Below are 25,060 nucleotides of genomic sequence, written 5' to 3'. Positions count from 1 at the left end.
TGGTCAAGAGGATGGGTCATTTCTGAATGCTCAAGTTATGGTGCTAGGTTGTGAACACATGTATGCATGCATCTACAGTTGACCTTGAACATGTGTTACTTCTGGAAAAAATGTTTTTTTTCTGAGGAGAGGACAAGTTGGTTATGCAAATCAGATGGATTCAGTCTAGATTCTCACGCTTTCTATCTTACAGCCTGTAGTTTGCTGGCTCCACTCCAGGGAGTGGAGGTCTTAGTGCAGTATTTGTAGAAGTAAAGAGGAAGTATGCACCAGTGCCTTAAGCACTGCATTGGTGGTTAAGGCAGTGCCAGGGAAAGGCTGGACCTACCTGTTTGTGCACTGTGTATTTTAGGAGACACTCTCCCCTGTTTTTTTAATCCAGCTCTGGTAATCTAAAATGCTTTTCTGTTTTGACAGCTGCTAATGATCCATTGAGGAATGCAGGTGACTGTAGTACCCTTTTGAAAGAATGGACGTGTGTGTATAAACATCTTCAGCCTGAGAAATGAATAAATAGCCTGTTTCCCCTACCTTGATTATTTAGTCACTGGTGTGTTGCATGTCTAAGACTGGTCAGCTTTGCAGAACTGTGTCATGTCAGCAGGTATTGGGTGTATTTTGAACAGGCCTACTAAACAACTGAGCTTCTGAAAGAAGGTAGAGCAATACCCACTTTTAAGGTTGGGTTAGCCTGGAAGAAGGACCTGGGAGAGGATGTGTGTCTCAAACTTAATTGCCTAAGGGTTTCTTGTAAATCAGCCTCTGGATTCAGATGCCTAAATGCTGCTCATTTTAGGCATGTAGGCAAATAGATGCATGGCTCCATCTCTTATTTTGATATATTTTGTATCTGCGTAGAAATTAACCTCTCCTGTAAACCAAATGTGACATCCAAACTCTCAGTAAACCATGAAAACTTTCACTACATTGATCCAATAAACCTTTTCCAGGGCAGAAGAATAACTGCATGATGTATCTTTCAAGAACAATTGAATATGAGATGAGATACTCTGTATGTGAAAGAATTATTTGGAAAAAAAAAATGCAGTGCATTGTACCCAGCTTTAAAGATTTTGCATGCTGTGAACATCAATTTTAAAAAAATAAACATTTGCATTCAGAGAGTTTGAATTTCTTGAGTGGACATCTGGTTTTGAACAATACTGGTGTTTTAGAGAACAAACTAAAATTAAGAATTGGGCAGTTATGTTGTATCTTTACCTTTTTTTGTTTCAACTGCTTGTATTGCCATGTTTGAGGGCAGATTTCTCTGTTGCTGTGCTGATTTACTAATGTAACTGTTGGATTCTGCTCTGCGAGTTCGGATGTGGCTGCTTATTGTCAGCGCCCTCTGGCAGTCTGCTAACCAGCCATGTTATAATCAGTGGAAATTTAAGAATTGTCAGAGCTTGCTTGAATAAACATGACTTGCTGGTTGACTTAACTCAGCCAGTTCATATCCTTACTAAGAAAATTAATTGTCAGCCCCCTTTTTCTTGCAGAGACTTTTTGACAAAGATGGTAGAGAGTTTTCACCTTTCTAAGGATTGCAGGAGTAGTATAGTTAATAACTAATTGACCATTTTGGCTTCTGTTGTTTAATGTGGGATGGGCAGGTTTGGATGAATACCTGAAAATATTTTCAGGGGAGATTACGTGTGATCAAACTACATAGAGCTTCATAGATAAATGAGAAAAAAGCATCTGATACCTGCTATTTTTTTCTGCAAAGGTTCAACTGAGTTGTATTCCAGGTCTGTAGAAATAAGCAGTGTCACCACATTGCAGCTAGTGATAGATGTGTTTGGACTTCTGCAGTGTTCATGGAATTGGGCTATGGTTGGAGAGATTTCATGTGTGGGAAGAAGAGTGGAAAGAGACATAACTAGGATTACATGTTTTAAGGGAGATTTAGAGCCATAGATACAATGTGGTGAGTTAGAGCAGAACATTTTTGTAGCAAATGGTTTCTTAGAATTGTCTAAAGATAACAATAAGTGAAGCTGACAACATTGGGCAAAAGACTCCTCGTTATAATTTGCTTAGATGTTGCAATTTTAAGCAATTGAATTGTAAATATTTGCCTTTTAATTTTAAGCACTGCAAGTATCTTCACTGTTGCTGTCAATTCACCTGGGAATGAAACAGTAATATTTTAGACTCTTGTGGCAGGTGTGCTATTGTGAGTGTAATTTTGTTTGGTTTACTTGAACCTTATTTTTTTCCCTGTCAGGCTGAAAGAGAAAGTGATTATTTTTCTTTTCCTGGAGCTGGCATTTTTTCTGAGGCCTTGAATCTTCTATCATCATTATACTACTCATGATCCTTTTTTTTTTTTCTTTAATTTTCTCCGACCCCACCCCCCACCCCGTGGGGAAGGTCAGGCAGAAAGTAGTTGGATTTTTTCCACAGAAATTTGACTGAAGTGCAGATTACTAGGAAATATTTTCAGAATTGCCATGCTGGCAATTGTAGACCAAATTCTTGTAGGACGTTATGTGTCTGAACTTCTTAAGACTAGCTTCTACTAGAAGCTGTAGCTTACAATAGGTAGCTTTCTTCTGTTTGGTTCTTCATTAAAGCTTTTAAGGGATCATGTGATTTATGAGAGTGCAGCCCCAAGAAAAATATCTTTTTTTCCTTGCATTTTATTTTTCATGATTTATGTTAGGTAGGCAGCAACAGAGTTAGTTTTCTGTATGTCAGTCCTAGCAAAATGACAGCTTCAACAGTAATGCTAGTTTAAAAAACAAAGAAAAAAACCACCTGCTTGGACTCTTCGAGAGTTGGTACATGCATGAAGCTGTATCTTTCAGGCAGCCCACATATTGCAACTACTAGCCTTACTAGTGGCTGTACCACTCAAAGCTGCGTAAAATTACTAATAAATGGTGTGTTTGCATATAGATATTCTCTTTTTAAGGGTAGAGAAGAGATTGGCTTAACAGCCAGAAAAGAAAAAAGCTTTCCTCTTTTTCTGAAGTTCAGAAAACTCTGTGTTAATGGTTGCAAACTTTGTCCTCCTGGACTTTAATGCCTCCTTTTCAGTTTGGTGAGTTTCAGAAACAGAAAAGCTACTGTTAATTCCATATCTAGTAAAGATTAAAAGTGACTTAGGGGGTCATGAAAAAGCCACTGAACAGCTGAAATACTGAACTTCTAATTGAATTTGTACAAGCAACAGCCTTTGGACATGAACACTTGTGTTAGATTATTAGTAGCTGATACTACTGCTGTATTAAAATCTCTCTTCATTGTAATATTGGCAGCTTTCCCCCACTGTTTTTCACATTTCCTTGTACTACTTATCCCATGTTTTCTTGGTAAAAGCATTAAGATCTATTAATATGGAATACTGCTATAATAATAGGAGCCATATGTGGGCAATTGCCTTGCATGCCCATGCCTGAACATACTACCTAGTGTAAAGAATAAAGCCTTCTCCATGGGACTTGGGACTTTTCTTTAGAAGGTGTGATTTGGTTAATTATACTTTTCCGGCCACAGAGATAAGCTAGCTAGGGCTGGCTGAATTGTGCTGCTTTACGTGAAGGCTTTTCTATTATGGTGCTTGCAAATGTTTTTTGCATTCAGGCACCTCTACCTGGGAGATGGTGACTGGGCTCCACTTGTAAAAGGAGTTCTGGACTTGAAGCAATTTTGTGTGTCTATTTTTCTTCATGACTTTACTAAATACTAATTGTCCTGTGAATATATCTGATTCATTTCATTCAGAACAACCACTAGACTTGTGGCTGTCAGAGCTATATGCAGAAATGTATCACATTAAAAAAAAAAAACAAAGCCATGTGACACCTGGCCTGGATTTTAAATTTTTTTTTAATAAACTCAGTTTTTACTACAAACATGTTAGGATGGGGGCAAGATAGGTGTTTCTCAATATTATTTAATGTAGATTAAAATTCTGTTATGTGCTTTCATAGCATATGTGCCCAGAGCATTTCAGGTTCTTAAGAATCTTACTGTTTTGAAGCTCAAGACTTCAGAGCAATGGGAAATTCCTTGCTAAAGAATTGTATCAAAGTGTTAGGGAAGAGGGGAATTATAAAGACATCTTGTTGTCTAATACAGTCTCTCTGTCTTTTTCTTTCCTCCATCATCTCATGTAGCAATGGGTCAAGAAGCTGGCAAACCTGCCTGGCCCAAACCAGCAGGAGGATATCAGACTATTACAGGTAGAAGATATGGAAGACGACATGCCTATGTTGGGTTTAGACCATCTTTGAATAGCCAAGACAGAGATGAACATCAACACAATGAAGACTCTGAAGAGTTAGAATTGGAGGATGTTCAGAAAGAGAATTCTTTATGTATGTATATATCTCTCTGTATGTGCCATTTAAATGCAAACAGGGATGTGTGGGGGTGGAGAGGGAAGGCACATAGAAATGTGAAGGGAAGAGAGTAGCCACTTAAATAAGTTGTGTAAAGTGTATTTCATATGCCTTTATGGAATGAAACTTGGCATGAAGGCAAATTAAAGTATAGTCTGTCTTAGGCTATTTAATTTTGCCTGAAGAAGTGCATTCCTGAATGAGTTAATGCATTCTAACCAACTCTATGGCCATAACATTGTATAATTCAAATTATTTTGTCTTCAAATCAAATTACAAATCACATTTGGAAGAGAATGCATATTCTAACCTTCTATTTGGACTAGGCTGTGAAATATTTGATGGTATCATGGACCTGCTTGTTCTGTCCTTCTCAGCCTTAGTGTAGTTACAGTGGAAATTAGTTTAAGCCTATAAAACATCTTTAAGGCTTCTCTTTTTATTTGCTTATGCCAGTCAGACCACTTCCCTTTCTTGTTTAATGAATATTGAATGTCAGTATTTCCCAAAATGTCTCTTGTGACTTTAGCATCTGAATAATAATTTCACAGAGAAATACAAAAGAGCTTGCTGGATTAGAAACCTAGTCCCATCTCCTTGAGTGTATGAGGTTTTCTGCTAAAAAAAGTTTGAGATATATATATATATAGCCTCAAATCTTCCAAAGTAGCATTTTTTTCTCCTTCCTTTATAGACTATTTTGCAACTGCTTTCTCCTTCTAATTTTCTTTTTTATAATAGCATAGTGTTAATTTAACTTTGTCATATGCCAGTGTTCTTGGAGACTGTTATGTGATGTAGATCATCTTGGGGTGGTTTTATTTTTTTTGTAACTTGAACGTTTTTGCAGTTGTCTGTGTTTCATACATTTTCTGCACTTTCATCTAGCTAAAGGTTTATTTCCTGTAAGGCAGTGTTGACGCTTGTGGAGATCTTCCTACTGTCTCTCTATAATGCTACCACCTTTCTTGTTTCTGTTACTCAGAAATGAGCATGCTATTATTTTAGGGGTTGTAAGAAATAGGCAGTTTAGAGTGTATTATCTCCATGTTCTTAATACAGTTACTTTGTATATAAATTCTGAGTGACTCACTTTCTACATTAAGTCTAATAACAAAATGCCTTTTCTTGTATAGTTGGTCTTTTTTTTGTATTACAGCTTTTCAAATTTCTCTGAGAAACGTTTTGGATTGATTTATTTCCCTTACCTCAACTAGGTTACGTTTTTCCCCAGTCGATACTTATTTTTTGATGGGTGGCTACTACCTAAAATATGCTGCATATTTCCTTGCTAATTGGCTTGACATCTTATATACATCTAAGCATGTGGAAGATGGGTGGAAGGAGATATCCTTGGAAATATTAAAATCTGACTGGACTTGGTCCTTAGTAACCTACTATAGGCAGCTCTGCTTGAGCAAGAGGGGTGGACGATATCCAGAGGGGCCTGCTTGCCAACCTTAGCTGTTAGCAATTTTGTGAAGGATTTTCAAGATTTTAATCAGATAAAATGTGATGTTACAGTATTGCTTCCTGCAAGCCAGACTCCTAGTGCTGAGAGGCACAGCTCTCATAAGATTTCAGTGCTGTGAATTCACCAACCTAGGCATGGATTAGCTATTTAGATGAGATTCTTTTTTCTTTTTTAATTTTTTTTAACCCTGGAACACTGATTTTACATGGTTTCCTACCTCTACCTGTTTTTAAAATAACATGCTAGGGGATCCCTTCAATTAACCATGCGTGTTAATTTTTTTTTGTCTTGTAGTTAAGTTTCCAAATCTCTTAATATTGACTTAAAAACTTTAAGTACTCTCATGAAGTTATGCAAGTCATTTTATGTTCAAAAATAGTTCAGACTCTTCCTTTGCTTAGTAGTTTACAAATGACCTGAACTAAGCATTAATTTTGTAGTAGCAGCAGTATACATGTTTTTATGTTCTTTAACTCTTGCTGCTGGGGTTGATATTTATTGTCCCTTTATGCAAGAGATTTTCAAGTGTAATATAACCAGAGTGAATTTGTGATGATGGTAACTACTAACTGTAATTCTGCATTCATCCCTGCTATTATTTTCTTCTTATGAAGAGTTGCACTCACAGCTGCATGTACAAAATATAGTGCTATTAGTATGTGATTTATAGTAGCAATAAACGGCTTTATGTGAGTGTGGCAGGAGGCACAGTTTAGCCAGTTAATGAATGGATAGTCCAATTTTTAACTTGTGGAAAGAAATGTTGCAGCTTCTTTAATCTTCTAGTGTTTTTTCATATTTCCTGTTGTCATCTTAAAATTCCCTTTTACATAAACAATGTAAAAATCTTCTTATGAACATGTTCCTTTAATACTTGTTTTTTCACTGTCACAGGCTGAGCTGAAATTGTATCATTTAAGTCTATTTCTATATACTTAGTTTATATAAATGAGAACGTAAATTTATTAATGAAGAATGACTGCATCTCTGGTAAATGTTTCTCTTTATCAAATTGCACTGCAGTTCTAGTGAACTACCCTTTATTTTTCATGAGTAGTTGTTGTAGATGAGAATATTTCTATTATTTTTTGATTATTCCAATGCATTCTTTCTTACACCTTTCTGTGAAGGTTCCCATCCATTGGCTCAAGTTTCTTCTGGTTTATTTGATGAGCCTTTGTTAGAAAATATTGGAGCTGGAGAACCTGTTTGCCGAAGTGTATCGAGCCGAACTTTTGAAGCGAACAAGTCACCATTTTCTCTATTCTCTTATGGTCTGGAAGGCAACAAAATCTCAGGGAACTTTATGAGTTCTTATGAAAATTCTGAGGACCTTGGAGAATATGAATCTGGAGGGCATAATGATTTGAATGGTCAGAATGGAGTTGCTTTTGTAAACATTGACTCTTATGAGCCAGATAGCAGTGAAGAAGAGGAAGGTGATGCTCAGGACAAATTTTCTTTGGCAGGAGAAGAATCGGATATATTTCAGGAAACACTAGATGACGTGCTTTCTGAGTTAGAAAAAGGCATAGAGGCTTGTACTGACTTGCAGTCCCAATTTTCCGTGCTCAGGCACAGTGTTTCTAGAGAATGTTGTGAAGAAGTAGGACCAATGCCTTTAATGAGATATTTTAGCATAGATTCAGACTTGGCTCGTCCAAACAGGACATTTAAATCTTCAGCTGAAGATCAAGCTGTACCAAAAAGTAACCTGAGTGGTGCCAATTGTGAAACACAACAGATAAAAAATATAGTGGATGTTGGACTCAGAACCCCTATAGCAATTGCTGATGAACTGAACGTCAATGATGGGAGGACTGACCAAGGATATTCACCTGAGCTAGTAGTGAGACCTAAAATAAGAAAACAAAATACTGCAGACCAGTTGGAGAGAGAGACGCTTCTCCCTAATGATGATGAAGAGGAAGGTGGTTCCTGGAAGAGAAGTGAAATTGCTGAAGTCCAGCAAGGCCAAGCTGAGTGTGCCTTGAGAAATAGCAAAGAGGAGATGAGTTCTAGTATGTTCTTTGACTCAAGAGAGTATGAAGGTCATCGAAAGAACACAGAAATAGACATAAGGAAAAATGCAGCAGCTCAAGACCAAAACACTATGCTAGGTTATAGCACTTTTTGGGATGAGTTTGAAGACCGCAGCAGACGCTTCTTCATGTCCCACAAAGATGAAGACAGGTAAAATTTCATTTTTATATCGGTATTAGTATTGAATCTTTTGTGTAAATAATGTGCAAATCTGAATAATTCATTAGAAAATGGGAAGTAAAACTTCAAGCAATTTCAGAATATGATCAGATAACAGGATGCCAACTTTTCCTTTCAGTGCTCCTTCACCCTTCCTCAAGTTCATCTAAAGAAATGGTAATGTATGTTCTTGTGGTAATGTAAAATGCCTTTCCTTATGTTTAGGGTCAAAGCACCTTACTACTAAGGAAGATTGCTTGTTTATTTTTATTTTATTTTTACTGAGCAGGTGGAGGGTAGAGAGGGAAAACCTTGTTCAGCATGGTTTTTGGCAAATTATCGGTCTTTGAAAGTTCCCTTCAAGACTTGTTATTTTCAGAATTTTTTTTCTTTTTGCCATCAAATCTGAATATTCTGCATGACAGCCTATGTATGTTCTTGTCTCCAGTCTTTTGAAATAAATTATTCTTCCTTGTCCTATCTGAAGAATAACTTGATAGCATTGCTTATCCCTTTTAATGAAAATTCTTTAGACTAGTAGGTGTTTCCAAAGTAACTGTTAATGAATACAGTTTCAGATCTACAAATGACTCCAACGTGGACACCAGGAGCAGTATTCAGGCTCCTCCTGTTTTGTGCTCTTTACCCAGAAGACAGACTTATTTGGATAAACCTTATGTTGATTAACTTTTAGTCATACAATGCTGGTTAAGAACTCTTCACTATGAATTCGAGTTACATAACTGAGCTATTTGAGGGTAAAAGAAATTTCTAACCTTCTGTTCATTTATGGTGAATGCAGTAGTGTTTGTGATGGCTTTTGATTTCTTTTTTTTTTTCCTATTTTTCTTCTAGTTTGCTTTTATTTTGCTGATTCTGTTCCCACTGCATTCTTTACAAGACATGTCTTCTGGATGTTGATGTGGCTTTTCTGTGTGTGTGCTTGCCATTAGGCTTCATAAGCTAACCTGCTTAGTAGATTGTGTTTCCACTGCTTTTGTGGAGAGAACAGCATGAAAATTAATCTGCATAAACTCTTGTCCCTAAAATATTGCAGAGTCCTAATTGTGAGGGAGCAAAATCCTTAAGGCATTGTAAAATGGGTTAGTAGGCTTAATTTTTTTTTTTTCTTATTAAAGATACAGATGGACTTGCAAATGAATCCTTTCCTTCCTTGTAAGTTTTACTTAATGAAAATTTTGTTACTGCATAATCTTTTCAAATTCTGATGCTGCTACTAGATTAAAATGTAATGGAGGAAATGGACTGTATTTTACAATTATAGCACTGGCTTCCAGGATGCAAAGTAATGGATTGTTGCAGCATGACAAAAACAAATACAGATTGCATATCTGAAAGTGACTATGTTTGTCATGATGGCAATAACTGAACAACTAAACAGGAAGCATGTGGTTTTTAATGTAAAAAAACCCCACCACGTTCTAAACCCTCAAAAGACTTAGCCTTATGAAGTAAATTGTTGGTGATTACTCTGTACAAAGGAGTAATGTGTTTTTTCCACTCAGAAGGTGAAGTTTTATGTTTAAAGGGTTAATCCATATCACATGTTTAAATATACATATATAGCTGCATAAAAAGCAGAACTGACATATGTGTCAAACTCCATCCTGCAATTCAACTCTCATTTCATTCCAACCCAGGGAGAAATTCACCTTGCTGATTGCTGCAGCATGGGCCTTTACTTCACATTCTTGCTTCAAGGAAGTGCCCAGCTATTATGGTGTTAGCATGTAGAAGCTATTTGAGAAGGAGAAAGTCTTGCATGTTTGTTAGAACCACATGTGCTCTAAGTTGGAATGGTCATGGTAGGTCCTCGGAGGGCAGAGGTGGTGGGATAACTCCCTCCATTTATTTTTGGATTGTATGATAAGTACAGGCAAGTTCATCCAGGGAAGAGACTATTCTCAGAAAATCCATGTGCAGGTGCTAAGTTAATGTGTTATGCTTTTGGCAAGTGACAAGTTTATAACTAACCATTAAGTGATGCTCTGCTTCTCTGCAGCACTGGGCCCTGTTAAATCCTAAGTTTTGAAATATACACACTCAGTGTTCTTCCTTTGTTCAGTATTAATGACTTTAGGCATATCCTCTTTTCTGGTTTGAATTGGTGTTTGTGTATGAACTTTAAAGAGGACAAATTTGACTAACAGCATAGGACTATTACTATAAACTGTGGAAATCATTCCTGGATTGTAAAATAGAGAAAACTAAAATAAGAGACTTGAATATTTGGGCTAGTTTTAAAGAATGCTTAATTAACCTTTTTAAAACAAAACCATCCAAGTAAAACAAAAGGTTCTAAAACATTAGTATTCAGCTTTAGATGGTGTGATGTGTTGGGCTGCATATCAGAATTTCTTAACAGATATGATTTCTACTGTAAAGTAGAACTTTAAAATAGTCCGGAGTTAATGAATCTTCTCATTTCCATCACTTTCCCTAGCCCTGCTTATTGTCTATTAAGAAAGTGTTGGTGTTCTCAGTGTCACTGTTGCTGTTTTCTTTTTGTGTGCTAGGAGAATGATGTGTAGAGTGGGTCTGGGCTTATGTTCCTGAGTTGTTATGTACTCTGCAAATGTGGAAGGGGAAGAACAAAACCTTTTTGCAAAGTGGGATGGGCAGAATTTTTTCTTAGGAAGTGATTTTTTTTTTTAATCAGCTCTTTATGTATACTTGCCTTATAAATACATCTATAAATAGTACAAAATCAATTTGTCCTTGAAAAAATAGTCTATACTGAGAGCAATGTTCACAGAAAAGTAGGAAATCAGAGAATGTTTGTGTCTGTTTTCTTTCCTCTAAAGCAGGGTTTAAATTCACATCCTGTTGCCTTGTTTAAATTACAGCTCAGAATGGAGTGATGGAGAATGGCCTACAGCTGTGCCTACCTATTTTACTGCTACACAAAAAGACCAGTCCTCAAGTGATGAGAGCTGGGAGACTCTTCCAGGCAGGGACGAACATGAGCCTGAAGTGCAGAGCAGCAACAGTGGTGTAGAAGAGGAGAACACAAACTTCTCTTTCCAAGGAGGGTATGGTTGTATTTTGTTAGCTGACTTCTGTAAGTTCTGACATCAGCGGTAACAGTGTCCACACGACACTGCACAGAATAACATCAATTCTAAAAGTCGTTACTATATTAGCAATAATCATGTGCCTACATCAATATAATCTGAACAGTTGTATGTATTTCAAATTGGGGAAAAAATAGCATGTCATGCAAACAATTCTATTTCATGAAAGGTACAGAAATAATGAGAGGTCATTGACATGTAGTGTCAGTAAGGCTAATAGGCTGGATATACTGACTTTAAAAGCCAGATTAGGCAAGTTGTTTTTAAAGACACATACGTTACCTAGGCATCTTCTGATACTGCTTAGTACTTGGTGCAAAACAATTGCTTATATCTTAGCTTTATTTCTTCTTATATTCCACTGCTGCTCTTTATTTCTGCAGCCCTGTCAGTGATTAAAGTAAACTTGAACTACTTGCTTGCTGAGAACTCTACTTATTTTTCCAGTCGTTTGGTACTATACTTTATAAAATGTATCTGCCTTTGTTGCAAGGCAAAATTTGTAGCTATAAATAGCCAAGGAAAGTTTTTTTCTTTTTTCCCTAAGCATCTAATACTGACCTTAGGTTTTTAGTTTGGGTCTTTGTAAAGCAATAAGCCATGCTTAGTGTTCTTTCAGCTTCTTCCACTCTCGGGTAGACAGTGCCTATTACCAAGCAGTCCAAATCTCCGCTACTGCTTTTTTAGTATTGCTGTCTCTTGAGGTTTGGAGAATTATTGTGGCTTTATGAAAACATTATGAAAACTCATCTGTGTCAGAACAACAGTGGAGTTGTGTAGTCTTTAGCTTTTTCTTTGAACAGCCTGCAAAGGTACCCATTTCTAACTTGATTCCTGTTTATTTGCCCTTTGATAAGGAAAGTGGTACTTGCAGCCCTGTGGTTCTAAACATCCAGATGACTTGTGCTCCTCTAGAAAATCCAGGAATAGAGAAATCTCTTTCACTATGCAAATAACTTCTCTTGCAAATAATATCTCTTTGAATTCAGGCCAACTTTCCCCATGAAGCCTGTTCCAGGGTGTCAAGAAAGCCTTTCTTTTTAGTGGCTTTAGGACCTTGTAGATGAATAAAAATATCTTTAGTACCAAATTTACTAGCCCTGGCAGGGATGCTGCCTATATTAGGGAAAATGCAAAGCAAGATATTTACTGTACTGCTGGCCCTGAGCATTAGGCAAATAATTTTGCCACAGAATTGTGGGCGTTACTGGATTCTGAGTCTGGAGGTGATAACCACTGGGAGTTTCTTAGTTTTTACAATAAATACTAAATTCCTAGTCTAAGGCTCTGCAGTCTGGGAAACATGCAGCTGCGCGTAATATGTATAGCTTCTGGTGCTTGCATGTGTTTGTAAAATTTGTTAGATTTTTAGTCTTACCTTTTTTCATTTATTTATTTGAAGGGAGCAGACAGTAATGGAGGAAGGAGAGATTCCTCGGTTACAGTACCGAGAAGTAGAAAGTAGCAGTGATGAGGAGAATAATCCAGTAAGTGATTCCATGCGTCCAGGATTCTTCATGCTGGATGGAAATAACAATCTTGAGGATGACTCCAGTGTAAGTGAAGACTTGGATGTGGAGTGGAGGTATGCCTTTGATATTTTTCCCCATTAATTTCAGAGGGTTTGTAGTTACTCTTTGCTTTTTCTGTAAGATGTCAAAAATACTCGTGGCAAGTACGCACTTGCTTCAAAGGCTGAGAAGCTGAGTTTTAAGGCTTAAGGTACTTCATGTGCTATGTTTCTTCTAATGAGAGAAAAAGGATGTAGATTTGCTAAATCTGGCTGTGATCTGAGAAAATTCTGGTATGCTGAATATTCAAGGGATGGGTGTACTTTTTCAATTAATTTTCAAGATGGTAAGTAGAGTGGAAGTATAACAAAAGTAAAGCAATATGAATGTAATCAGCATTCAAGTCAGTGCAATTTTATAATTGGTCTTTTCCTCTTTTGCAGCTGGTGTAAGTTAGATGTTATAAGCCTATTTTATTTATCTTTGAAATGCCATACGCTTACCTAATACTGTCATAATTTTGAATGCCTCACTCGATTTTTTTATCATTAGATTACTGAAGAATATTGCAATGTATTTATCACAAAAATTCTGCAAATACCAGGAAGAATGTGATCAGAGCCACTTGCACAGCCTAATCCTAGAATAGTGTAGTGAGTTTGTTTTAAAGTAAGAGTGAGCTAGACAGAATGCTTTCCAGTGAGAGACGTAACACTTGCTCTCTTCTGCTTATTAAAAGTACTATAAACTACAGCAGAGACATACCAAAACCACTGGTATTTTCTCCTTGTGAAGTTATAGTCTGCAAAAGCACAACAGGGACTAATGCCTGAGAGTCCAAGCTAGTAGTAAGGCACGTGTTCTTACAGTGCCAGGCAACAAGCTAGGAAAAGAATTGTAGATATGGACAAACCTCTTTTTTAAGTGTTGGGTGTTAGCCATGGTAAGCTTCCTAATTACTCAAAATAGGAAGGAAGATGCTTCTGTAATAGTCTGTTAAGTTTTGTCTGTTGAGCATATGCAGATGTGTACATGATTTTGCTTGTGCCTGTTTTAAGATTTGATCTCTGAATGCTGAAAACAGAACTCGAAGCAGCTGCCAAGCTATGAACTGTGACACATGATGTAATCACAATCTGAATGCTAGTTGTAAAATGAGCTTAATAGCATACATATGAAATTTATTAGCTGAGCTCTATGCCCTTTTACTCTGGAGTAGTCAACAGTAAAAGCTCCCATCATGTTCTTCTGAAGTCTATATTGTCTTAAGTGTACCTCTTTACTGGGAGCAGGTGCTGGCAGAGGGGAGGAGAGGCTGGGGCTGCCACATGTGGGACACAGATGACTCCAGCTGGCCCCAGCAGACCTACTGCAGGGTGGTGCCTCTAGGAAAGTGTATTTAAGAAAGCATGAAAAATGCTGCACCACAGAGTGTGAGAGAAAGGAGTGAGGGTGATGTGAGAGAAACAGCCCTGCAGACACCAAGGTCAGAGAAGAAGGGTGAGGAGGTGCTCCAGGTGCTGGGGGAGAGAGATTCTCTTGCAGCCCCTGGAAAAGACCACAGTGGAGCAAGTACGTATTTGCTGAAGGAACTGTGCCTGTGGAGAGCCCATGCTGGAGTAGTTTGCGAAGGCCTGCAGCCTGTGGGAGGGACCCCACACTGGAGCAGGGAAACAGTGTGATGAGGAAGGAGTGGCAGAGAGGTACTGCAGTGAACTGACCACAACCCCCATTCCCCATCCCTCTACACTGCTTGGGGTAGGGGGACATAGAGGAGTTGGAAATGAAGGAGTGAATTTGAGCCTGGGACAGAGAGGGAGGGCTAAGGGGAAGGTGGTTTACTTTTTGTCTTTGTTTCTCACCATCCAAATCCATTTTTATTGGTAATAAGTTCATAGAATTGTAACACAGACCAGATTGGAATGCACCACAGAAGATCATCTCGTTCAGCCTTTCAGTTAAATTAAGGTTCCCCCTTAAGCTGAGATTGTTTTGCCTGTGATGGTGATTGGTGAGTGATGTCCTTGTCTTTAGCTCAACCCATGAGGTTTTAAGTCTTAATTTATGTCCCCATCCAGTTGAGGTGAGGGAGTGAGAAGGCAGCTGGGTAGGTATCTGGCAGCCAGCCAAGGTCAATCCAACACAAGCACTGTATGAGAGTATACGCACACAGTTGTTAACAGGTGATGTGCAGTAATTTGATGTTCCCAGCCTTCATGTTATTACTATTTACTGTGAAATGAAGACCATGTTTCCTAACTCATGTTTTTCAGAGTACTTGATGAGTTCGGTGATGGCCTAGGACTTGCTCAAGCCGTTCCTCATGTAGGTTCTCAGTTTCTCACATTCATGGCGCTAGAAGGGCACTTACAACAAGCTGTGGAGGTATTAAAATATTCTTGGTGGTATTATCAGTGATGTTGTGACACAAGTTTTTATTATTGAACACTTTTTCAGCATAATCTGAAAATCAGGAGAATCAGGGAAGATATTACTTTCCTGTCTTAGCTTGAACTTTCAGGTCTGCAAGCTTGAAAATAAATGTTGGAGGTTCTTTTAAATGATGTAGTGCCAGAAGTCATTGGTCAGTGCTACTCCTTTTAGAATATTTATTTATTTTCTCTTAAAGGAAAAAAGATACTGATTTCTACCGGTATAAACATGTGTTATTTAAATTATATTAAAGAATGTTGCCAAATTCCCTACATAACAAAGTAAATTTCATATCTGGATCTGTGTCTATGGATTGTCCCAGCTTTTTTTATTTGCAAGAGTACAATTGGATGTCTCGTATTTTTATTCCTCAGTAGAAGACTTTTCTGTGTGTGACAGTCTTGACTCCATGTGTTCTAAATTAAAAAAAAAAACTAAAACAAAACCAAAAACCCCCACAAACCACTCAAAAGCAAAAAGCCTTTTATCTTTTCCTTGTTCTAATCTCATCTCATCTTTCTAACTTTGGATAAACCAGAGCATTTGTTACTGAGACCAAGCATGGTTTCGATCTTTGTCTTTTCTGGTCGCTGTCAGAGTGAATATGGAGCCAGCTGAAATTCACTTTGATACAACATGACAATTTTTGCACTGCCAGAAATCTCCCTTGCAGGGAATTTGTCAAAATAAGAGTAAAATGATGTGTAGATGTATAATTGAATGTTTTGTGTGTGACATAAGTTTAGGGGCATCAAGGGGCAGTTTGACAACTAGCTCTTAGTTAAAAGGGGTGAACAGGGCAGACTGTATGTCATAGTGTGCTTGCAGACAAAATACCAAGGGTGCTTTAAAATGCTTTCTCAAGCTGACAGTGGAACAATCAGAGATAATTTTTTTTCCATGGATATGTGCAAAATCAATGATTTTGTGAATAAACTTCATGGGGATTTTCCAAGGGGGTGGAAGGTTTGTTCCCTGAAGCTGGCAGTCCTTCAGTTTCCATGTATTGTGCATCCCCCAAGGTATATGGGAGGTCAGCATAATTCATGATCAAGTACCATAGGGTCTTCTCCAGCTGTGTAGAATCTTGTTAGCATTATTCATCCGGAGACACTTCAGAAGTGCTTATTAATTTGTAGGAGGTCTGTTGATATCCTTACTATAAGGGTAAAAGAAGTATTTTGAAGTTGTATAGAGAAAATTCTTTGTCTCTCTCATAGCTGCTGGTTCTCACTACATCAAAAAGGACAGAACTACAGAAGTAGTTGACCTCTTCCCTTGCACCAAAACAAGAGGATCTGTGTAGAGAGGGGAAACTAATCCCATCATTTCTTTTTTTCAGTCTGTATGTTAACCTTAGTCTCCTCTTCAGGTGTTATTATGGTTCCGAGTTGTTCTTTCTCATTACTGTGTAACATTTCCCTAGTTACTCTGTCAGAAGAAACATGTGCACTCTTGTCAGGCTTGACCTGTAAAAGCAATCCTAGGTGGCTATGTGCATGGCTAGCTAAGAAGATGCTGTAATTATGTTAGTGTCACCAGGAACAGTGTCATTGAACATACTTGGCAAGCAGGTAGATGACTACAAAGGTAGTTATTCTCTGGTACCTGTGGTACAGGTCACCGTGGATGTTGGACAAGAGGGAAAGCCAATTCTCTTAAATAGTATTTGTGCTTGCAATTGGTGCTTAGGTGTCTGAAACTTTATGGTGGGCATAGAAGTCTGGCATAATTGGAATTAGCAGAAAATGGTAACTGAGTAATAAAAGCAACAGCTGTGTTGATTGTGACTAAATGGACAACACAAGTTTTGCGTAAGAATTCCAAGTATTTCCTCCAAATCTCAAGCAGAATATATAGAGCACCTCTCTTTCCAGTGTGAAGATCATTCCCAAAATTGTTCAGAAAATAAGCAAGGATTACGCAAAACTGTTCAATGTTTCTCTTAGGCAATATTGCAGGTATTTCTGGAAGTTGAGAGAAAGCGAGCAAAAAAAGGCTCTGTAATGTCTATCTATCCAGAATTCATTTTAATTGTTTGCTGAGATCCTGTCTTTTAATGACCACAGCAAGATGTAGACAGGATCAGGACATAATGTTTTCTGCTTTCTAGAAAATAGGACTTGCAAATGGCTAGTCCGGTGTAATCTCTTAATAAAATATGATATGACTCTGTCCCTGACTGGATTAACATAGGCTAGGCACTTGTGTTCCTGGAAGGATATTCAGAACAGCCTTTAAACACAGCTTTCGTGGTTGTCAGACAATTGTAGATTAAGATGTAGAAGTATCTTCCACAAATTTAAAAAAGTAAAATCTTTCATTGAAATACTAAATATCGCATAGTGTTACAAAGCCTTTTCCTTATCTTTGGTACTGTGGTCACAATGCTTGCTCAGATATCTAAAATGTGGTGTACAGCATTTTTGAGGTGGGGTGGAAATTTCTGTTTAAAAAGACAGTTTCTTTTGTGATGCAAAGACCAAACTGAACTAACTTTTCAAGTTTGGGCAAGAGAGGTTGCTGAAAATGCCTTTGCTTTCTTCTAGAAAATGCAACTTCTGGTTTTCCATTTCTAGGGTGTATAGAAAATGTAATACAACAATTTTTGTTCTGTAGGTTGTTGCAACTATATATATGTATCAAGTAGGGAGTTAGAGATCACTGTGAGGAGTATCTTATTAACTAGGGTCAAAGTGATCAGGCTTCAGCGCTCTTTGAGGGAAGTGAGAACTGAAGCTAGTTGTCTGTCTTCCTCATGATTGGTATTTTATGCTCCTCATACCTCTCCCCAAGAGTAAAGGGGGTGACTTCATCTGTTCTTGACATAGTTAATCTTATTTTGGATATCAGGACTTGTTCTGGTTTTGCTAGGCATTTTTCTGCAAGATGATTAGATTTTTCAGTTTCACCAGATACCTTTCCTGCTTGTTCACCTTCCAGATCTTATTGCTTGCGTGTGTGTCTTCCTTCTCTGCTTGAACAATTATACCCCGAGCTGGTTTGCCACTTTGCAGTTACATATTATCTATGTATTTATACTCAGCTTTCTAACAGGCTAGTTGTTGCAAGTTGTGCTCTTTTAGTATTATTTAGATCTGGTTTTAGGGCAAATAGCTATTACTTAAATCTTGCTTAGTCTGATTCTACCTTATGGGTGCAAACATACCTCTGCTTTTGCTTCAAGCTTAAAAAGTGACCCATCTGCTTCCTGGTAGTAAGTATTTTTGCACCTGAGGTTTTGTAATGGAGAAGTCTGAGCTTTGACTAGTTTTAAGTATTATTCTGATTTGATGAACAGATTGGGTTGAGTTTAATTATAACATCATTAATAATCTGTCTAGTGAATGTGACTTCATTCAACCTGTTACTGATTTACTTAATCCACCTCCTTAAGTTTCCTAAAATTCTGTTATCTGAAATAGTATATTCACTAAGCAGATCTTTTTCACCTGTAACAATGTAATTTATGACGAGAGTCTATTACAGCTCAAAATTTTCTGAAAATTTCTCTATCCAGCAAACTAATTTTCTGTAGCTATGAAACTCTTGAAAGGGATGTAACATGATAATGCATCCAAAATTCAACTGTATCTTAACTGGGGAGGAGGAGACATCTGTCCCAATTAATTGTGACACTTGGAGGGGAGAAGTAGTGAATACTTTTTAAAAAAGCTATGTTCTATAAGACTCTGGGATTCTAAAATGTAATAACCTGAATGTGTGACTTTTTTTGTTTGTTTAACTTCCATTTATTTTAAAGAAATTACTTAGCTGGGAGTACTAAGCTGGTTTACTTCATTAGCATTATAGAACAGGTTGGCTGTGCGCAGTGTCAGTGACTTCATTTTTGAATATTTCCTGTGTCGATTCACAGATGTGAGGAGCTCAAACCCCTGTAGGCTATAGTACTCCTGTTTTTTTGGCAGTGTCCAGCATTTGGTTTATGGTACATGGAGCAGTAAGCAGTCGCACAAGTAATAAGAGGAAGGAAATAAAGGTGTCTTTGAAGTTATAAAGGTATATTATAAAAGTTGTAAAACTGTCCCTTCTTTGCTCTGCTTTGGTTTTGAAGATGTGGTTTTAAGTGTCAGAGTCACTGTGAGGCTTTGTGTCTGTGATGTTTCTTTTGTGTAGCTTTCAAAAGCAAACAATACAATGCTTTTGTAAATTCTTTTCTGTTTAAGAGTACTAATACTGGATATAGACACAGAAGTTTGACACATAGGTACTACTGCATCCTTCTGTCTGCCTGGGGTCTTATCTAATTTTTCCAGCTGTAGTAGGTAATCTAATTAAGCATTGTATTTTTACCTACAAATTATTCTCAGACCATTGCAGCTGTAGCAAAATACAATTACAAATACTAAAATCACCTTAATGTTAGTAAGGCAGTATTGTTTGCTGTAGCAGAACTGAATATTTGTAAGCTGTTAAATTTGAGGAGTGTACCTGTTTTGCAGGTGGACTTGCATGCTGCACTAGGGATAACTGTCCCAGGATTTCCTTTAAATTAGCAGATTTCTAGATGAGAATATGTGTGGCAGTAGGAGCTGTAAATATTTGTCTGTTAGCTCCTGCTGATCTGTCTGCTGCCACAAACATTTGACTATGTGTAAACCAGCTAGTTTGGATCTATGGTGGGATGATTGCCTGAGCTACCTTGCCACTGTGATAAAAGTGCAGGCATGTTTTCAGGCTGCAGCTCTAGTAACTTTCTGTAAAGTTTAAGAGGAAAGACTACTGAAGATGTTTCTGTGTAATCCAATGTTTCTTTAGTGTATTTTTTTTAGTTAAGTGTACCCCCAACATTACAAAAATGTCAGGTTTTCTTAAACTTCTTGCCAAGGGAGTTTTGTGGCCATTAGAATAAATAATTTTCATGCTGATTAGAGCAGTAACTAGTTGCACTTGAGGCATGTGACTAGTTCATGAAGGATATGAACTAAGTGCTTCTGTGTCCTTGGCTCTTCAGTTTCAGTTTGTTCTGCTGTTAAAACAGGTGTATCTAGTACATTTCTTAGCGAATATAACCAATCTGAGTTCTGTGTTGCTTTTTTTTTTTCTACTGGGGATCCTTTTGGTGTCTTACAGGGTTGAACGTATGATGTAAACATCACATGTGCTTACTGTAGCATCAGTCTAAAAGATTTTGTATGGTGAAAAACTTAAGTTTCAAACAAGATGATTTCAGAGCACTATGTCTGTCTTAAGTCATTATACAGATGAAAGATCTGTGTGGATCCTGTTTTCTTCTGAAAGCTTACATTGGTAGTGTAGCTGAGGTACTTAATATTTTTGTTTGTACCTGAATAATTCAGTAGTTGAAGCTAGGAAACACATTAATGAGGCTTTTATTTTCAGACAGCGAAATGTAATGGAAGTTTTGTACTAGAAAGCTTTATTACACTTTTGACTTGCTGCCTTTTCTGAAACTTTATAAAATGAACAAATGTTCATTAGAGGGTAAGTTGTGACTCTGTCCTGATACTGTAAGAAGGCTTAAAAAACAAGCTGTTACTGTTTTGACTTTCAGTTTCATCTCATTCATTATGAAAATAAAAATGATGTAATAGTCTGACAGATATAACTTCCATTTAAGAAAGTAATACTATTAGAATTGGATTCCTTTTCTTGCTTTTTTGTTTTTATATGGAATGTTACATTTGTGAATAAGAGAACTTGGTCTCTGCTCACCCTTTTCAGAATGCTTTGGCACACTTGGAGTCTCTTGGATTTGATGTTGAACAGGCTCATCCACCAGCTACTAAAGAAGCCATAGATTGTCTGCCACAGATTATTGTCACAGATGTCCATGAAGGTATGGAAAAACAATTAAGAATTAATTTCCAAAAAGTTTATAAGAACAAATTTAGCTTTCTGTAATGCCATAGGTGCAGTATTTAAACATACTCACTGTGCAGCTGGCAGTGCTGTTCTAAGAGCTTTTGAATCTTGAATCAGACTGAATATAACTTTGGTCAGTTTGGAAAACTAATCTTTACTGGAGTAAGTGTGATTGTATTTTGTAATCGTTAGCGGTACTGTCAATAATACATGTATTTTAATTTCAGCGCATCTTGGTGTAAAACAAGATAATAGTAATAAAGCTTTCTCTTCATTGTGGGTGTAGGTCAAGAACAGTGTTGTACTATCTGCTGCACTGAATATGTGAAAGATGAAATTATAACAGAGCTACCGTGTCATCATTTGTTTCACAAACCTTGTGTAACTCTTTGGTTACAGAAGGTAAGTACTACTGGACTGGTGTGGGGTTTTTTGAGTGTTTGAATTCTTCTGGGAAGAACAGTTTGTAACTCTTTGAAAATGTGGGATGAAATACCAAGAAATAAATGGCTGTTAATTTTATGCATTTTGGAACGAAATTCTAGTGCAAATGAGAAAAGTAATTTATAACCTGAAGGGCAATTTCTTGACTAAATGCGGTATTTTTGTGAGGAAAAACATGGTCTGCTTTTAGTAAGAATTAGAGATGGATGAATTATAACTTGTTTTGGTATAAGAAAAGCTTTCTTTACTGTACTCATACCTTGAGGTAAAGATGATGGCTTGATTTTCTCTGAGAAGAGCAAAGGATCTGATCTGTCTTGCCAGAATGTCAGGCCCATTTATGGTGACAGCTAAGGCTGGCAGGAGAAATACCGGAATGCTTGTAGATTGATTGAAAAAAATTACCTTTGGTAAATCTATATTGTATTAGATTTCGTTTTCATAATCTGTAATCAGTTTCCTTCCAAGTGTCTTAAAAAGGCTTACATCATATTACGGCTAGACTAAAAGAACTGTAATGAATTGGTACTTTTTTTTCCTTGCACTTGCATTCTACTTTACGCACAGTATGTGCCTGGACTTGCTAGTTTGCAGTGAGCCTGCAGTGTAACATGTCATTTCCTCACAAGGTACAAGAGGAAGATTAATTGATTCAGACTAGGGAGATGAGAACACCTCTAGCATGGGTTATTGGTGGGTTTATTTTTTTTTTTTTACCTTGACAGTGTTGATTACCACACTGATATTCCTTGTATTACATGTCTTGCCTTTTTCTGCTGTCACAGTAAACTGCTGTTGGTGAAAACTAGAGCAAAATACTTCCTGTTAGATTTGGGCTGTACCTAGTTTATATTTAATCCTTGCCTCAAAAAAAAAAAAAAAAATTCCCACCTGTAAAATCAATCTTTGAAGAAGACCTTGCAGAGAGCCTGATGTATCTGCTGTTTGGTGCTGTTTGGCTTTGAGACAGTGCTGTTGTGGAGACATTAAATACTTTGTATATAATAACCTTTAGCTTTTCAATAAAATTGAATGCAAACTGTGCAAATGACCTGGGTTCTTTTCTTTTTTTTTTTTTTTTTGTAGTCGGGAACATGCCCAGTTTGTCGTCATGTGCTTGCACCTGTACTTCCTGAAGCAGCTGCTGCCGCCATTTCCTTTCTATTTGATCATGATTCTGCATCTTCTGTTCCCAGTGCTCCAGAAGCTTCAAACTAGGGTCTGAAATTAAGTCTTTGCCACCAAAATAAAAACGTAAATTTTGCCTGTTTAATTAGTGTGAAAATAATTATGTATAAAGTATGTAAAATACTACCTATTTTATATATTTTGGTTTAGAAAGACAGTGCAAGACACTTCAGACCCTTTAGGCTGACAATAATAGCTTAAATTTTCAAACTGTAAGCTGGAAGAATGTGCAGCCTTTTTTTTCTTAGCAGAATGTTGCTGGTAACTGTCATGTCTAAAGCTTGTGTTATGAGAAATTTTCCCAAAAAGATAATTAATGTGGCACTTTGTTAAAGTTCTTGCAGCTGCAGTGCACTTGCAGCTTGTTAAAGTTATGCTTATAATCTATTTTACCTAATATAACTGAACTATTTGGTTTTGGTCAAAGTTAGTGCCACTAAGTGACTTTGTAATTGATCTCTCATATTTGCATCAAATGGGAAGATGTTTTGTGATGCCAGCAGTGGTAGTATTTGATTTCACTGGAAACAAATTGCATAATGGAACAATTTACCAATTTATTCTATAATAAACTTTTTTCTTACTGTCCAAAGTGATATTAAATTGCTGCGGTCTCTTTTTTTTTTATAAATGCTAGCACCATTTTTAAGCCTGTGTCCTGAATAAGTATATGAACTATGGAACTCCAACATTTGAAGTTCTACATTTCGAAGGAGTTGCATGTATAAGAAATGGGCAGATGGTTCCTTCAATTTGTATTTAAATTCCATTCTACTAATTAGGTCTCCTGCACTCTCTCCTGCATGCATGCATGCTCTCTCTCTTTCTAAGATGTATTTGTTTTTATATATATCAGGGGTGGGGCTGCTTTCTAATGCAGATATAGTTAAAATATTTTTGGCTCTTGCACTCTCAAGTCTGAAAAAGGTAGTAGAAACTTCACATTTGAATACATTTGAATACTTGGCTATTAGGATAATTGTTGTAAAGTTATTTCAGAAATTTAAAAATTAGTAATGTTTCTGGTATTTGCACTGGTTACAGTGGGTTATGCTACACTTAATATTTTAAAGGACAAAAGGCTGATTTCTGAAATGTATTTCTATAAATAATACTCCAGTATATGCAAAAACTTTAAGGGACATGGAGTTAATTATTACAGGACAGAAAGTTAATGTGTATTTTTATATATATATTTAGATGTGTATATATCTACTAATGGCTGCACAAAAACTTTTCTGTGACTGTTAGACACCCAATTCCTAAAATGTTGGTGCATGAGAATAATACACAAGGGGTCTAATCAAACCCTCTTAAAACAGTTACAGATTTTTCCAGTAACTTTGAAATTAAGCTGAATTAAGCTCTTGGAAAAGTGATTAATTAAAAATAGATAATCTTACAGTAGCTTTCCAGCTATTCAGTTATGATTATGGCTGCCATCATAGTATCTCATTTCTTTACAAATATTAATACATTCTTTTATTAGCAGTAGAAGATAAAATATTCATGTTTGAGGGACGCAGAGTTGTGTGATGTACTTTGCAGTATAACTTGTGGACTGAAGCAGAACAAAGAATTGGTGGAAGTTGCCATGGGTCTGCTCCTGAGGTTTTCACTTATGTAACTCCAAAACTTAAAAGTACACGGAAGCCAAAACAATAGGATACTGGTGAAAAGTGGCAGGTGTGTAGGTCCTTGCCAGCTTATTTTCCTGTATTAAAACTTTACATTCACTGAAGTAGCCATCAGTAGGATTTGGGGAAACATCACAAGGAACATAAAAGTTCTAGGCATACTCCCTGGCAGAACTCACACTAATCCAAGAAGTGCTATAATCTTCAGCATCTCTATTACAAACTAGTGCTGTGGAGAGTGGTTGACAAAACAGTAATGCAACCTTTGAAGCTCATCTGAGAGGTGTGTATGGGATGTATGTAGATTTAAGAGAAAGTGGAAATGAAGACATTTGTATTGCATGCAAGGGACTTAGTGGTATCAAACTTGTTCTTTGTTAGGGCCTTTTGTTTTTCAGTAATTCTCCCTGCAGCAAATGTTACCAGCCTATACTTTGTTTCTTTCTGGAATGGCACAATATGTTGGCCTTCATTTAATCTCTTAAGCACAGTGTTTTATAGAGAGAATTACTTTCACTTCTGTGGCAAGATTTGGAAATCCTCTCGCTAGCAGCTTTTGATTCCAGACTTAAGTAGCAGTGTCAAGAGCTAAGCTAGAAGCTTTTTACTTCCTTCATTATCTGTTGCTGGCCTCAGAGCTGACTTCTTCCTATTCCTAAACAGCTCTCTAAAAGAATAGTGTTCATGTTCTCTTTTTTCTAACTTCAATGTGGGGGGGGATGTATTTGCAGATCTTTCTTGGCTCCTCATCTGAGGAAATAGCAGATGAAAGGTCTTTCTAACAACGTGTCTAAAAAAGCATATGTTAGGTCATACTCAAAAGATTACCAGTAGATGTGTTTAACACAAAATAGAAAGTAAAAAAAAACCAAAC

General features: G+C 37.0%; 1 protein-coding gene across 1 annotated transcript in view; it reads left to right on the top strand.

The window, feature by feature from the left end:
* The window catches only part of PJA2 (praja ring finger ubiquitin ligase 2), a 29,269-nt gene extending 6,676 nt beyond the window's left edge, over positions 1-22,593 (top strand). The window contains exons 2-9 of the mRNA XM_075726563.1: positions 4,131-4,331; positions 6,960-8,022; positions 10,899-11,084; positions 12,529-12,711; positions 14,911-15,022; positions 20,777-20,891; positions 21,204-21,319; positions 22,448-22,593. Of these exons, the coding sequence (XP_075582678.1) occupies positions 4,133-4,331; positions 6,960-8,022; positions 10,899-11,084; positions 12,529-12,711; positions 14,911-15,022; positions 20,777-20,891; positions 21,204-21,319; positions 22,448-22,579 (2,106 nt within the window). The 5' untranslated portion in view covers positions 4,131-4,132 and the 3' untranslated portion in view covers positions 22,580-22,593. The remainder of the gene's footprint in view (positions 1-4,130; positions 4,332-6,959; positions 8,023-10,898; positions 11,085-12,528; positions 12,712-14,910; positions 15,023-20,776; positions 20,892-21,203; positions 21,320-22,447) is intronic.
* The last annotated feature ends 2,467 nt before the right edge of the window (positions 22,594-25,060 follow it).

This window comes from Pelecanus crispus, chromosome Z (genome assembly GCF_030463565.1).
Source record: "Pelecanus crispus isolate bPelCri1 chromosome Z, bPelCri1.pri, whole genome shotgun sequence".
Taxonomy (NCBI): domain Eukaryota; kingdom Metazoa; phylum Chordata; class Aves; order Pelecaniformes; family Pelecanidae; genus Pelecanus; species Pelecanus crispus.
This window is presented reverse-complemented; position numbering and strand designations above follow the sequence as displayed.